The 16,108-nt window shown below is 34.4% G+C and overlaps 1 protein-coding gene across 1 annotated transcript in view; it reads left to right on the forward strand.

Moving 5' to 3' along the window:
* Nucleotides 1-2,925: 2,925 nt before the first annotated feature.
* LOC102255704 (ovostatin homolog 2-like) overlaps nucleotides 2,926-16,108 on the forward strand; it is a 37,474-nt gene continuing 24,291 nt past the window's right edge. Inside the window, exons 1-12 of the mRNA XM_005871355.2 lie at nucleotides 2,926-3,085; nucleotides 3,361-3,544; nucleotides 4,056-4,212; nucleotides 5,428-5,480; nucleotides 5,852-5,872; nucleotides 6,486-6,654; nucleotides 7,150-7,234; nucleotides 11,528-11,645; nucleotides 12,656-12,767; nucleotides 13,219-13,328; nucleotides 13,662-13,820; nucleotides 15,122-15,349. Of these exons, the coding sequence (XP_005871417.1) occupies nucleotides 3,021-3,085; nucleotides 3,361-3,544; nucleotides 4,056-4,212; nucleotides 5,428-5,480; nucleotides 5,852-5,872; nucleotides 6,486-6,654; nucleotides 7,150-7,234; nucleotides 11,528-11,645; nucleotides 12,656-12,767; nucleotides 13,219-13,328; nucleotides 13,662-13,820; nucleotides 15,122-15,349 (1,461 nt within the window). The 5' untranslated portion in view covers nucleotides 2,926-3,020. The remainder of the gene's footprint in view (nucleotides 3,086-3,360; nucleotides 3,545-4,055; nucleotides 4,213-5,427; nucleotides 5,481-5,851; nucleotides 5,873-6,485; nucleotides 6,655-7,149; nucleotides 7,235-11,527; nucleotides 11,646-12,655; nucleotides 12,768-13,218; nucleotides 13,329-13,661; nucleotides 13,821-15,121; nucleotides 15,350-16,108) is intronic.

Raw genomic sequence — 16,108 nt, forward strand, 5'->3', positions numbered from 1 at the left:
TTGTTGTAGTTAATACTAGAGGGATTTGACCACCAGGCCGACTAGCTGTGTGAATCAGCTGTGTCTGCTGCAGGAAAACTTCTGTCCTCTGGAGAGGTGCTAATCTAGCCTTTGCCTGAGGCGATCCGGCAAATGGCTCTGCGCAGGGCTTGGGCGGGGCGGGATCAAACAGGGCCGGCGGAGGGAGCGGTTATGCCTGCTCTCAGTCCCGTTCCCAGAGGCTCTGCTTCTCAGAACCCCAGCAATGGCTGTAAACCTCGGAGAGAAAGCCGCCCTCACGTTCCAACTGATGCCAGACAATCCCGCCTCTCCCGTCTGAGTCTGAGTCCCCAGAGACTCGCCTGGATCTGGAGCTCAGAGTCTGAGACCGGCTCCTGATTGAAAATGACAACCGCGCCCTCAGCCACCAGCCCGCTTTGCGAGCGCACCTCCGCACCTGAGTATTTTCCACACTGCGTCTCCTCTGAGCCTCGGTGTGCTGTTGTCTTTCCTTCTAGTTGAAGAGTCTCTCCTCAGCCAGCTTTCCTGTGGTTCTGGGTGATTTCTGTTCCGTCTTTTAGTTGTATTTTTGAAGTGGTTTTTTGCGGCAGCAATCTCCGGTGTTTACCTATGCCGCCATCTTGGTCTCTCGGCTTTTTTTTTTTTTTTTTTTTTTATCAATTTATAGTTGTTAAAGGAAATTCTTCCCAATCACTTACTGTCTGAGTGACCCTATGAAAATTAATGACTTTTTCTGGTGCTTTATTTTTCTTATTTGTAAAATGAGAATAAATAATAAATTTAAAACTGTATTTCATGAAGATTAAATGGGATACCGTCAATATCAGCATATAACACATTGCCTGTTAATTATTAAGTATTCAGCAAGCAGCCTCCCTCTTCAAAACATTCCCCCTTGCTTTATTATCATTCTCCCTCTCTTTCCCTCCTTCCATACTTCTTCCCTCCTTTCCTTTTTTCCTTGCTTTTCTTCTTCCTCTCTCCCTTTCCCCTTTTCTTTCTTTCCTTCTCTACTAGAAGGTAAACCCTTTTTGAGAACTGTGTCTTATTTATCTTGTTATCTCTAGAAACTAGCGTAATAAACAAGTACTCAATAGATCTTGTTGGATTCATATCTGAATTTTCTGGAATAAGAGTCCAATAATCTCAGGACCATGTTGACCAGATAAGATAATTGAGTCATTTACTCAGAAAAAAAATACATTTGGAAAATAAAACTATTTTTTTTTCTTATTTTATTTTTTCCCTTTTATGTAATGATGTTTACTTTGAATTTCTATTAGTTCACACAAACACTCCATCCATGCTTTTGTTCCGGCCCTCCGGTCCAGTTTAAGAACCCATTGTATTTTTGAAGTGGTTGTTTGAGGCAGCAAACTCCAGTGTTTACCTATGCCACCATCTTGGTTTCCCCCCTGGAAAATAAAACTATTTTAGAGAAGTTTCATTACTTTTTTTTTTCAGCATTGAGAATAACGAATTGGTTGCTTTGATTTATAAACAATCTGCCTTGTGGTGCTGCTTGTCTTGAATGCTGATGAGTTGAAGTTCTGAGCTTCCATTGTTTTGGAAGCTAGTGACTTAATTTATCTTATGAGTATGGAGGGTGGAGTGTAGAGAGTGATTCTAATAATAAGTCTAAGGGGCTGCGGGAAAGGTGATGGTCAAAAACAGAGCTAACAGCTTGACGATCCAGTGGAAAGAAAGTAAATCTTAAAACTGGTGAGGCAGGTCAACAACTGAGGATCAGCAACTTTAGAGGAAAGGCTGAAAAAACACCACAAAAGTCCTAAACAGGAATGGGGAGGGAGCCATGTTTTAATTCAACTGAGTGAACATCGTCAGAGTTGTCATGAGCACAGTTCTGCACTGGAATGTGAAATGTGGTCATCAAGGAGCCCTTGTTGTCACATTCCCTAGGTCTCATGGTTGCCTGTATTTTACCTTCCATTACAGCTCTCATCTGTTATAATTGGTTATGTCCTTTTTTTCCCTTTGTACTTGCTGTTGCACTGTTGCGAGCCTATTCCTAAAAGACCGACACCAGTTCCTGCCTTCTGTTAACTAGTGTAATAACTCCATCTATATTTGAACTAGAAAGGATGCTAAAGAAAACATGATGAAGGGAGAATTATCACACTGGACGTTGTCAAGGGTTTGCCAGTTCCTTTGGTATGGCTCATTTTCCTGGTAGAAATGGTTTACAATCAAAATTACGTTAAATCTTTTTCTTTTCTACCAAAAGTGACTAGTATGTGTGTATGCATGCACACAATTCAACACATTTTCTTTCTTATATTTAAGGTACAAAAGGATATTGAACATTGTAAAAAAAAGAAAATCATAGTAAATGTTGAATGCATAGCAACATTTTAAGTGCTGTATTCTGTATTATGAAATTATAAAAGCATGACTTAACAGTTTCAATTATCTGTAAAATGAGCCTGCATTGAGATATCTATTTGTATCTGGGTTTTTGGCAACATCAGATATGCTACTTCTCTCAGAAGCCTGGAAATTTTACCTTTCGGGAATTGTCCTAACCACAGCTCCTTAGAGGGGCAGTTTTCCTTCATGTGCTAATTCCTACAAATTAATGCTTTTGGTACTGCGGTCAGCCCTGTGAGCAAGATACTAAATTAAACTAATGACTCCTAAGTGTCACACAACTGCTTTCTTTGTTTTCCTCTTTCTTCCTGTTCAGCCTCTACAGCTAATTCCAAAAACAGCAGCATCGGTGAATTTAAGAAGGAAGTCGTATATTAAGTAACAACCCCCTGGAAAATAATGGGAAAGGCGATCTAAGTGTGATTGATGGTTCTTATGATACTTGCTCCAAAAAAAGTAATTGATCCTTCATTGTGTGGCTATAAAAGCAACACAATACAGAGAGAGGCAGAGTAGAAGGAAGGAAAGACAGTGGAGAGTTGAGGCAGCTGCCTTCTAATGAGAGAAAAAGAGAGACAAAGACAGAGATAATAGTCATAGTGAACTCTTTCTTGTTCGGGCATTGGGATAAAATGGTGCTCACCCTGCTTCTGAGCACCCTTTGGCTTCATTTTACTGTTGCTGTGGCTTCAGAACCGTAAGGGAACATTATACTCTCTATTCATATTAAAGTACTAGCAGAGACCTCATTAAACCTATTCTGTGTTAGCATTTGATACTTTACCACTTCTGAGACTGAGTGCTGGTTTGCCTTATAAATTTTTAAACAAGTGTATAAAGGGAATTGACATATTTTTTAAGATACCTCTCTCTGTATACTTAGCATTCATTGTAATGAGATGTGTATATTTTAGGACCATTTCAATAAGCTAACGTTGCCTTTTATGCGTGTTCTGCATTTCTCCTATCTAGGCAATATATTCTATGGGTCTCCTCTGTGATTCAGAGTCACTCTACAGAAAAAGCCTGTCTCCACCTTTTAAACCTTAATGAGTCTGTATCCTTGAGTATTGTCCTAGAGTATGATGAAGTCAATGTCACTATTTTTGACCAGCCTGTGGAGGAGGAGAACTTCTATGCTTGTGCAGATTTCCAGGTGAGGCACTGAATTTGCCATTTCAGAACTTTGGATGGGAACATGAAATTATTATTTAAAATTTCATTTTACAGAGATAACAAATCTTGATTTCAGATGAAAATGGAAGCTAGGGAATAAAACAAGAGAATTTCTGAGGCAATAAACAAAATGAAAATTAACATAGGCAAAAAATGTGTGAGATATTACCGTTTTCTATTGTATTGAATGATTAAATGTATTTACTGCTTTTTGATAGAGCTGTTCAACAATATGAGAAAACAGAATTTAGGTAAAGGGAAGCAGAATTGGAATTCGGGGCAACCAAAAAAATAGAAGGCAAGAAGACATAAAAAGAAGTTTATTAAAAACTGTTTTCATACTAAAAAAAATTAAAACAAATAATCACAGTCTCTCATTAAGAAATAATGAGCTTAAAATGCTCTCAAACTGAGAAACCAAATTAAGACATTGTTCACCTTTTTAATGTCTACAAATAATTGTCCCATTCTCTGTTCTTTAACATAAACAGGTTTCTCAAAAGTCCTCTGAACAGTTAGCTTTTGTGACATTGTTGGCTAAGGGTGATACTCTTGAAATCTTTGAGAGGAGGTCCGTAGCACTCGTGTCAGAAGAGACAGTAACCTTCGTGCAGACAGATAAACCCATCTACAAACCTGGAGAGAATGGTAAGGCAATATGCACATTTCCTTTGTATCCTTGACCTTATAAAACATTCTTCAAGTTTAGGGCAATCCAAACATAGGAATTTTAGTCTTAAATTTATCCTTAATGTTATAGAATCGTGGATCTCTAGAATTTTTACTGGTTAAATAGGTCAATTATAAAATAGTTCCTTCAAGCTCCAGAAATTGAATGCTTTGCTTCTTAAAATTTTGCATGCCACTTTTACTTTGTACAAATTCTAATGACAGGCATACATAAAACTATGGTTACAAGCATGGAATGTGGAACAAAATTATTTGTTTTGAATTGTTGCTCCATAATTTACTACTTGGGTAAGCTAGTTAAATCTCTATTTAGACTCAACTTTTTAAATATGTAGAATGAAGATAATCAAAATATCTCACTTATACAAATATTGTGAGGATAAAATCAGATAGTCAATGTAAAGCAGTACCTAGTACACAGTAAAGACTCCATAAATGACATTTATTATCACTATTATTATTATCCATTTCAGTAGAAGTAATCATAAATCTGAAAACCAAAGCAAAGCCCTTCTATTTTCTTTATTATTGTAAATAGAAGATAGCATAAAGAACACTAACCAAGAACTCAAAAGAATTTGGTTTTGTCTTGACTTTGTTAATGATTTATTGGCCTTTGCCAAGCAAATTCTGATCTTAGAGATGTAAAATAGAAGGTTAAATGAGAGCAACTATAGATTTTGTTTGATTTATTGAAAAGAAATAAAAGAATTGAAACAGAATTTATATGGTGAGTTTTTTGTGGCATTATATTCTCTCTCTGGAGTTATTAAAATGCTATGGTGGACAGGCATGTGTAAAAAAATAGCTAAGATGGTTTTCTAGAATTCTGCTCAAATTAATATACATTAATTTGTTAGCATCAATACATTTTTCCCAGAAAAATTATGTTTAACCCCTACCATACATATTTCACATTTTTCTTTCTATGACTCATTCTGCCACAAATTCTGGTGGTGGCAGTAGCTAGTGTCAGCTTTAGCAGCAGCCAGCATCATCAGCAGAGGAATTACAATGGAGCAATAAGATAGGATCAAATCAGAGCTAGGGGAGAAGGGAGAGCAGTATTCTATGATAGGAAGGCAATTTATTTCTATGTCTATTTGTAAAAAATTATACCTAGGAGAGAAATAACAAGAAAAAATATTGCGCCCCTCCCCTCTTTTCTTTTAGTTCAAATTCGTATTGTGACACTGAATACCAAGTTCAAACCTGTCGAGGAGTTGGTGAGTTCAGTAATTTCTAATGATACACTGAAATTTAAGCAAGTTAAACAAATCTATTGCTATAGAAAGTGTCATCAGGAAGTTTTTCATAAGTATGAAAATAGATTCTAACATAGAGAACTATATAGGTATAGTTTCATTGCTAAACCTCAAATTTAAACATAAAACTTTCATTTATCATGAATTAATTTATATTTCTTTAAGACTTTTCATCATGCAAGAATGGGTTGCATGAAACCTTTTGCTCTCTGTGAAAACGAGAGCGAAGTCTCAATATTTAAATTGAGTCAAATAATCTTTATAAATGCAATATGTGGCCAAAAAACAGTGCACTATTACAATATTAACCTACTTATTTTTTCCTCTTGCAGTATCCTTTAATCACACTTCAGGTAAGAAATCTTTTTTTCATTTCTATTATTTTAAATATTCAGATAAATAGTGATTTGTGTCTAGTTTTCATTGTGCATAGTTACAAGTTAAGATAACTGAAATAGCGGAGGAGAAAATCTTTATATACACAATATAAGACATCAGATGAAGATCTAAACGAAGGGCTGTCGCTTTTAGTATAGTCTGTGTGGCAAGTGCAGTAACTTAAGTTTTCAAGGAAAAGAAAAGATTGAGCTCTTTTTAAAGGAGTTTTATGTTTAAAATTGCTTAATTTTGGCTGCTGGCCCTTCTTAATCCTAATTTAGCCATATGTTATTTTAAGGAAATAGAAAGCATATACACCTACAAATTTAGAAATTAGCTAAGAAGGTGATTTTATTATTATAAAATAGAACTTTGGTTTTCAGGAAAAAGTTAATGGAGTCTCTTTCTACTAATTCAGATCTTTGATATTGTGCAGTATGGTATCTAAATGTATTTGAAGCCTCTAGTTAGCTCAATAAAATGAAAAAGCTTTCTTTACTTCCCATAATTACAGAAAGTACCCAAATGAAGAAGGAAAAGATGATACTCTTATATGACCTCTGTTTTTATTTCTTCTTTATTTTCTAGGATCCTCAAAACAATGGGATTTTTCAATGGAAAAATGTGGCTCCTTTTCAAAATATTACCCAACTCTCATTCAGATTGATTTCAGAACCAATGTTTGGCGAATACTCTATCATTGTGAATAGGGCATCAGGAAAGACATTGACACACCCATTTACCGTTAATAGATATGGTAACCAATTGCTACTTATAATTGTTCTATATAAATTAAGCTTTCAGCAGACTCGACAAAGTAGCTTTTATGTTAGAATTAGAAAAAGTAGGTGAAGCTTTGTTTGGTGTTCTCCCATCTTCCTTTCTTGGCCTTTTCTGCTTTATTATCTTTCTTGCTCCTCACTCCTTGCCTTCATCCTTTTTTCTGACCCCTGCCTTTACTTCGTAAGAAATATCTCATTTATAAAATCTACACAATCCTCTGGGAAGTATCACAACAAATAAATATAAAGTTATGAAAATAGAGAAGAGAAAGGAAAGGGAAATAATTAATCATTAATGAGACACCATCACTTACTGGTGCAACACAGAATTTGGGGCAATTGAAACATGGTCTATACAGATATACACAGAGGAAAATATGGTGCATAGAACCATACCTAGCTATGTAATTGTAATAAATTTTGCTCTCCAGTATTTGTAGGGGCTGAACTATATTTCTCTTTGTTTCCAGTGTTGCCTAAGTTTGAAGTAAAAGTCAATGTACCACAAACAGTAACTATTTCAGATGAGGAATTCCAAGTGGATGCATGTGCTAAGTAAGTATTTATTCAGGATATTTGACATCACATGTCAATGCAAGGCTCAGAGAGAAGGAGAACTAAAATTAAGCATGTAACTTTAATTATTTGTATGCTTATGTTAAAATTATCAGACAAGTAATGAATTGCCATTATAAGAGATTTTAAAAATATAAAGAAAAACATAAGAAATTACCTATAATTTATTCCACTAATGCCATTGATACTGGGATTTATTTTTCTCTAATCTTTCATGAAGTTTCTATAATTGCAATCATACTTTTCTACCCACTATAATTAAGAAACATGTTCCCATATATGCCAATATTTTCATGAATTCTAGTTTCTTGCTACATAAATGTCTCTATGGCTATACCAAATTTACTTAACCACTTTTATTATATAACATGTAGGCGGTTCCATTTGTTTTTTCTAATAATAAATAGTATTATAGCCACTGTAATTAATTCCACTAATGCCATTGATACTGGGATTTACTTTTCTCTAATCTTTCATAAAGTTTCTATAATTGCAATCATACTTTTCTACCCACTATAATTAAGAAACATGTTCCCATATATGCCAATATTTTCATGAATTCTAGTTTCTTGCTACATAAATGTCTCTATGGCTATACCAAATTTACTCAACCACTTTTATTATACAACATGTAGGCTGTTCCATTTGTTTTTTCTAATAATAAATAGTATTATAGCATATGTCTTTGTGTATACCAGTAAGTGTATAAGAAGTAGCTTCTGAACTAAAAATTACTTAAGAAATATTTCAAGAATAGGAATTACCAAAATGAAATGTGTAACATTCTTTTAGTCTTTTGATTGCCACAATGCTCTCAATATATTGTGCCAATGTACAATTCCAACTCTGCCTGTCTCATTGAATCTTCATTATCTTGGGAGTTTTCAATTTTTTTAAAAAAGAACATAAACTTTTGAAATGTCCTGGTGAAAAAGAAGGCACTTTATCAATTTATTTGAGTTAATTTAAATAATTTTAATGTAAAAAAGATTTCTATGTGATGTGAGAAATTTTTATTTTACTTTTGGAAAATTATTTCTAATGATATTTACCTTTTTAAAAAGTGTAATGTATTTTCTCAAATTTTAAAAAATAATTTAAAATAGATAATATTTAGTGAGTGCCAATTACTGTGCTAAGCATTGCATTTATTATATTCTTACCACCATGCTATGAGATAGACGCTATTATCATTTTTATTTTATATTGAAAGATTATAAGTCACAGAGAATTGAAATAACTTATCAACATTAATGGAGCTTTTTTGATGGCAGAACTTGGGTTTAGACCTACATTATCTGACTTCAGAACTACTCTCTTAACCAAAAACTCTGTTGTACTTTATGTAACAAAATTTAAAATATTAATATTTCCACATATTTAAGCACTGTTTAATTGATGACATGCAAATTACTTGCCTTTGAATATTTTAAGCAGTATATTAAAGATACACTGGGTAAATACTAGTTTATTAACTAGCTAATAAACAAGTTAGGGTAGTGCTCGTGGATGTCACAAAGAATCTTGAAAAAAGTATTTAGCTTTTTTATATTATTTAAAATGTTCATTGGACTCTAGAAAAAGAAACATAATACTTTTTGAGTTTCAAAAAGAGTAGCTGAACATATGCCAGAATTTCATAAATGTAATATATAAGAGATCATAGACTATCTGTGTTAAAAGATAACAGGATAATCAACTTAAGCTTGAGAAATCCAGGAACCTAAGTTGGCTTCACTTAAAAACCCTACACAAAACCAAAATTGTCAGTGGGATTAACAACTATAATTTATCTGCCCAATGGCATGCTAATAACACATACCAGAAGAACCAACATATTTATCAAGTATCACCTACATAAAAGACTTGCTAAGCTAAATATTGATATGGAATTGGAACATTTTGAAACTTCTTTCATGTTATATTCTACTTAGATTTGATATTAAATAGTTCTTTAGTATTAGCAATAATAATATACTGCAACAAGACCAGGCAATTGAGATAGGAGCTGTGCATGCTACAAGGTTATTTCAGGGCAGGCTATGTCTGGAAGTTAACATCAGTGAGTCAGTTGCTTACCTCAAGTTGTATAACTGTGTCTGTGCATTGTTTCTTTAGTATTCCCTGGGACTAAGCTTGGAACCAATAAAGAAAAAAAAAAGGAAATTAGATTATTTTAGTCAAAAACTTCAGAGATAAGTTGCATTTTTAAGAAGGAAGGAAACTTGCTCACAGACATACTAGTAAACTGAAGTAATATCGAGCAAAAGCTTTTAAGTCAAAAACGAAGAGAGAATGTTTATTTTGACCTGTATGAAAATTTAAACTACATATTTCAAGGACATATGTTAACCTATAGATTATATATACATATATATATATATATGGCTAAGTGACCAACCATCCATCTGTCTGGCCAGTACATATGATGCACACTGGCAATTTAAAAATAAACGTTGACTTGCGCATGTGCAATACATATAAAGCTCTCACTGGTGCCAATCTAGACAGAGTAGGAATATTCCTACCTGAACCAATTTTCGGACATGGTCAGTTATATCTTGCTTTTTCTAGAGTTTGAAGAGCGTGTGACATTAAAGTTGTAAATACTTCATCACAAGGGAAATTAGTCAAGCACTCTGAAAATATTTTTACTCTTAAGCAATACATATAAAGCTTTCACTAGTGCCAATCTAGACAGAGTAGGAATATTCCTACCTGAACCAATTTTCGGACATGGTCAGTTATATCTTGCTTTTTCTAGAGTTTGAAGAGCGTGTGACAAAGTTGTAAATACTTCATCACAAGGGAAATTAGTCAAGCACTCTGAAAATATTTTTACTCTTAATGTGGTATACAAGGAGATATTAGAATAAGTTTAATCAGTTTATCAGTCATTGTTTTTATCAATGTTGTTTTTATATCATGTTTTTGTTGGTTTTATATTATGTCTTTGTTGTTGTTATATCGTGTTGTTATTTCTTCTAATTAATTTCCTTTCAATGGGCACAAATCTGTGCACCAGGCCACTAGCACTACAATAAGAATTGTACTTCATAAATAAAAGACAGTAAGAAGAATAAGATATTTCAGGTATAACTTAACCTTGCTTCTCACATCTAACTAATATTTAAAGCTGACAGAGGATTTTTTAAAAATAGTTTTTATTGATTTCAGAGAGTAATGGAGAGAAAGAGAGAGAGATAGAAACATCAATGATGGGAGAGAATCATTGATTGGCTGCCTCCTTCAAGTTCCACACTGAAGATCGAGCCTGCAACCTGGATATGTGCCCTGACCACAGAATTGAATCCTCCTGGTTCATAGGTTGACACTCAACCACTGATTCATGCTGACAGGGTCTGACAGAGAATTTTAATTATTTGAATTGAGTCAAAAATCTCAGAAGCATTAAGGATTTTTAAATAGAGAGAAACAAATTAGTGGAATGGAAAGAAAATGGACTGTGGAGTGAGGAAGATCTGAGTTTGAATTTTAATCTCATCAGTTATAATGTGGGAAAGTGTTACTTGATCTAAGTATATTAATCTATAAAATGAGATAGCATACCTACATCTCAGGGTCCCCAAGAAAAATGAATAAGATATCATAAAGTACACACTGGATATACACTAGATCCACCAATTAGAAAAATATATTCTAATTGATCAATTTTATTACATTGAGTTTTGCCATATGCTAATTTCACACTTGTTATCTGTATTTCAGAATCTTAGTGGGCCTAATTCTCAACTAACAAAATCAAAACAAATCAAATTAACTGTATTTGTCTTTGGTTAAACTTTTAAAGAACTTGTATTGATGTTTTTTGTGTGTTTTAGTAGAAAATGAGATATGTATTTAACCCCACCCCTTAAAGACACTATACTTTTGGTCAAAGCATATTTAGTTTAGGGATATATTTTCTGCTAAAGAAAAAAAAAGTGATGCAAACAATTTTTATATTTCTATCAGATTAAAATATAATTTTAAAGACTAAACTTAATCATTAAATCCTATTCACTGAAATTTTAGAGTCTACATTACCTTGAATTTTATTTAAAAAGCAGCTGAATCCTGCTGCCTGATCAAATACCTAATTTAACCTAAATTCTGTGGGGATGATATCACCAAGAAGTGAGAATTCCTAATAGAATTTGGTCATTGAAGTAGTCATAGTTTAGAAATTTCATATGTAATTTCTGAAGAAGACCATAAAATATTACCATGGTTTTGTTCATTAATAATTACCAATACACCTTCTCCTACTAGGTACACCTTTGGCCAACCTGTGCAAGGAAAAGCCCAAATAAAGGTGTGCAGAGAATATTTTTCCTTTGGAGATTGTGAAAGAGACAACAATGAAATTTGTGAACATTTTATTGTGCAGGTACAGTTAATCTTTATTTCAAAAAAGTTCAATTTATTATTATTCTTTCTTTGATTTCATTTATAAAAGGGATATAACACTTTTCATCTTGTGAATAATAGAGGTTGCAGGTAGGTAAGGTGAAGAATGAGAAAGAAAATACAATGTTTAACAATAGTCTCTTATTCTCTAGGCTATGTAAATTGTTACCCACCTATAGAATAATACATTTTTAGAATTGAAAGCTGTTATTGGCTCCCTTGTGTTATAATATTTTGTCTAGGTGACCTCCCTGATCTTTCTTTGGAGAATCATTAATTGTCCTTTAAATAAATGAATCCTTCATAGTATTCCCCATGCAACCTAGAATTGTTCTTATGAAAAAACGATCATTTGCAAACATCTGCAATTCAGAGTATCTGCATTTATTACTTTAGATTTGAAGTTCATTTTTTTAAATATCATTCAGTTCTATGCTTATCTTTTCAAAATTTGTTATTGTTGACACTATTAAAAATGTCCCCCATTTTCCTCCTCTTTGCCCACCTTCACTCACCCCTCTCCCCCCTCCCCACCCACTCTCCCCCACTTCCTCCCTCCGCCCTGCCAGCCTTCACCACACTGTTGTCAGTGTCCATAGGCTATGCATATATGTTCTTTGACTAATTCTTCACCTTCTTTTATCCAACCTCCCCTCTACCCCATTCCCCTCTGAGATCTGTCAGTCTGTTCCATGTATCTATCCCTCTTCCTATTTTGTTCACCAGAATATTTTTTAACTTGTTCCCTTCCACATCGTTTCCAGGAGAATAACCCTGACATCTGTGAAATATACAATAGCTCCTTACTTTGTTTTAATTGGTGATGAAAACTACCTCCCCGCATCTTTGGTAATTCTGTGGTCATTTCAACAAGTTTGTGAGATGGAGCCATTGGGTGGTGGAGGGAGATAAGTATCTGCTGAAATTCCATATTCTTTAAAGACTTTTGGATCCCTAACTTTTTCTTTGTATCTTCTCTTTATTTTTCAGTTGGAAAATGGTTGTGTTTCTCAAGTTGTAAATACAAAAGTCTTCCAACTCTACCGTTCTGGATTTTCCATGTTATTTGATATCACTGTAACTGTGACAGAAACCGGGACAGGTAATGGTTGTATTTTATTGGCAACCTGAGGACATATGCAGCTTACCGGAAAGAAGTTTATTGAGTTAGTAACACTCACCAACTACAGATCATTAATTGCTCAATAGAGTAAAGTGGAGTACATTTGCTAATAGGTCAACTTGAGGGTTGTTTCTGAATAAGGTTTTTCTAATAATATTTAAAATAAAAGTATTATGTAAATGCTACACTCAACTTGGAATAGTTTGTTTGCCTTGCTTAAGAGCTACAACAACAAAGTTGAGCAGTTGTGACAGAGACCCTGTGGTCCAAAAGCTTAAAATAATCACTGTCAGATCCTTTACAAGAGAAGTGTGTCAATCTCTGATCTAATACAACTGGAAACATCGCAAGTGCAAAAGTTAGTGAGAAATTCATAAGATTGCACATCAAATGATTCATCTTCCTTAACAGTATTTTTCATTTGTTACAGGTGTGCAGATCAGTGAAAAAGCTCCTGTTTCTATCACTTCATTTCTTGGGACAGTGAACTTTGAGAACACGGACCCTTTCTATAGAAGAGGAATTCCTTTTTTTGGCACAGTAGGTTTGACTAAAAATATATATGTTCTCATTTCACTTTCTTGGACCATAGATTGCCCTTTGAAATTTTCTGAACATGTTTTTCCTACTTTCATAACACATTGCAACATTACTACATCTGACATACTGGGAAAAGTCCTAGGCTAAAAGAAAATGATAGATAAAAATATAGCTGTTTCCATATTATATATTTACTTAATGGAACATCTGTCAGAATTTAAGAAAGTTACAATAAATGATTACATTTATGAATAGAACATTTCTTCTCAGTAGAGATGTGACATTTTGAATTTTAAAAATCAATGCTTCTCTCTCTCTCTTTTTTTTGTACAGCTTAAATTTTCTGGTCCTAATAATGTCCCGATGGTGAACAAACTATTGCAATTGGAGCTCAATGACAAATTTATAGGAAATTACACCACAGATGAGAATGGTGAAGCTCAGTTATCCATTGACACTTCAGATATATTTGATCCGGAGTTCAACCTGAAAGTAAGACATCAAAGAGTAAACAAGATCCCACAGAGGATTCCAATGTTAGGAATTTTGAATGTTAGGAATCTCTTAAAAGATAACTTATATTGAGAATGTATTTTAACAGAGTTTCAAAATTTAGGGTATTTTATATATTTGCTTGTTCATTAGATAATACATGAGAATACTTATTCAAGAAGATGAGATAATAATAGCCCATAATTTTTATCAACTAGAGGCCTGGTGCATGGATTCATGCAGGGTGTGTCCGGCCAGTCTTGCCTAGTCTCCCAGTCCCAATTGGGGCCGATTGGGGCCGGCCAGCTGGGGAGGAACCATGGGAGGGCTCCAGGGCGTGTCCAGCCCATCTCTCCCAGTTCCTATCGGCCAGACCCCAGCAGCAAGCTAACCTACTGGTTGGAGTATCTGCCCTTTGGTGGTCAGTGCGCATCATAGCTACTGGTCAAAAGGTTGGTCGAACAGTCAAACAAACAGTCGGACACTTAGCATATTAGGCTTTTATTATATACCAGTGGTTCTCAACCTTCCTAATGCCACGACCCTTTAATACAGTTCCTCTTGTTGTGGTGATCCCCAACCATAAAATTGTTGCTACTTCATAACTGTAATTTTGCTACTGTTATGAATCGTAATGTAAATATCTGATATGCAGGATGTATTTTCATTGTTACAAATTGAACATAATTAAAGCATAGTGATTAATCACAAAAACAATATGTAATTATATATGTGTTTTTCGATGGTCTTAGGCGACCCCTGTGAAAGGGTCATTCGACCCCCAAAGGGGTCGCGACCCACAGGTTGGCGACCCACAGGTTGAGAACCGCTGTTATATAGGATTCTATAGCAACTTATTTTCTCCTGAGAAACTAGAAATAGCTCATGAAAATTATTTGACTCTTTTCCTTTGATCATTTTATGCATAGATTAGGAGTCTTGACACTATAATTTCTCTTTTTCTGCTTCTTAAACAGAATTTTACAATTAAACAATTTATCAATGTTTAAGTGTAACTGAAAGACACAGGACCTTAAGGCTCATTTCTGACTTCAATTACAAAGTAAAAATAAATATTTCATTGTAAGCCTAATAAAACAGACATACAATTATGGTCATGTTTTGTATACAGAAAGAGGAGAGTGCTTATGTTATTTTAACTTCCAATAACTTAATGTTTAAAGTCAGCCACAAGCTGAGGTTTCTCTTTGCTTTGAAGGGATCAGAAGTCTTGCATTCGGTAGTAATTACTGTCCTTGAAAGATAGCGCTAAGATCCTTTGCTTTCTTTTATCTTATCAGGCCACATTTGTTCACCCGAAGAACTGCTATGTTCCCACATGGTTGACGCCTGAGTATTTGGATGCCCGTATATCAGTCCCACGATTTTACTCCCGAACCAACAGCTTCCTGAAGATTGTTCCTGAACCAAAGCAGCTTAGATGCAATCAACAAAAGATTGTTAATGTGCATTACTCCCTAAACAGTGAAGCATACAGGGAAGAGTCAAATATAAACTTCTTTTATTTGGTAAGTCTTGGCTGGTGGATTCTTGGATCTTGTCTGTCTGCTCAGCATGGTACAGTTTAGAACGTGTCCATGCATGCCAGTCTGAGGAGGCCAACCCAACCTCACTTTGCTGGTGAATGCTATTGGCACCATTTAAAAAAAAAACCCTCAGAAACAAATAAACAAACACATAAAAAAGACTCAGGCAATTTCCCTAAGGTTGAAAAACTTATTCTTCTGTCTGCTTAGCATGGTACAGTTTAGAACGTGTCCATCAGTCATGCATGCCAGTCTGAGGAGGCCAACCCAAGCTCACTTTGCTGGTGAATGCTATTGGCACCATTAAAAAAACACTCAGAAACAAATAAACAAACACATAAAAAAGATTCAGGCAATTTCCCTAAGGTTGAAAAACTTATTCTTCTGAGTCTGCTATTTTAAGAATTTAATTATAACTCACATCAAGTAAGTAGTTATGCCCCTTTGTGAGAGTAAAATATTAGGCAGATACCAGAGACTAAGTGGAAAGCTGATTTTGATAAATATTAAAAGAAATTAGCCCTTTTTGTTCTGTCTCTATATTTATTCATTTTGTCTCTAGAAGGCATATTGAAAGGTAAAAAGCTACAGACTTGGAAATTACGACTCCTAATTAAAATCCTCCACCCTCTCCTAGTTTTCATGCTAGTTGGCTGATTTTGGACAGATTGTTTAAACTTCCTAAGCCTTAGCTGCCTCGGCTGTATATTTGTAATTGGAAATAATAAGACATCTACTCAG

Source organism: Myotis brandtii, unplaced genomic scaffold (genome assembly GCF_000412655.1).
Source record: "Myotis brandtii unplaced genomic scaffold, ASM41265v1 scaffold337, whole genome shotgun sequence".
NCBI lineage: Eukaryota > Metazoa > Chordata > Mammalia > Chiroptera > Vespertilionidae > Myotis > Myotis brandtii.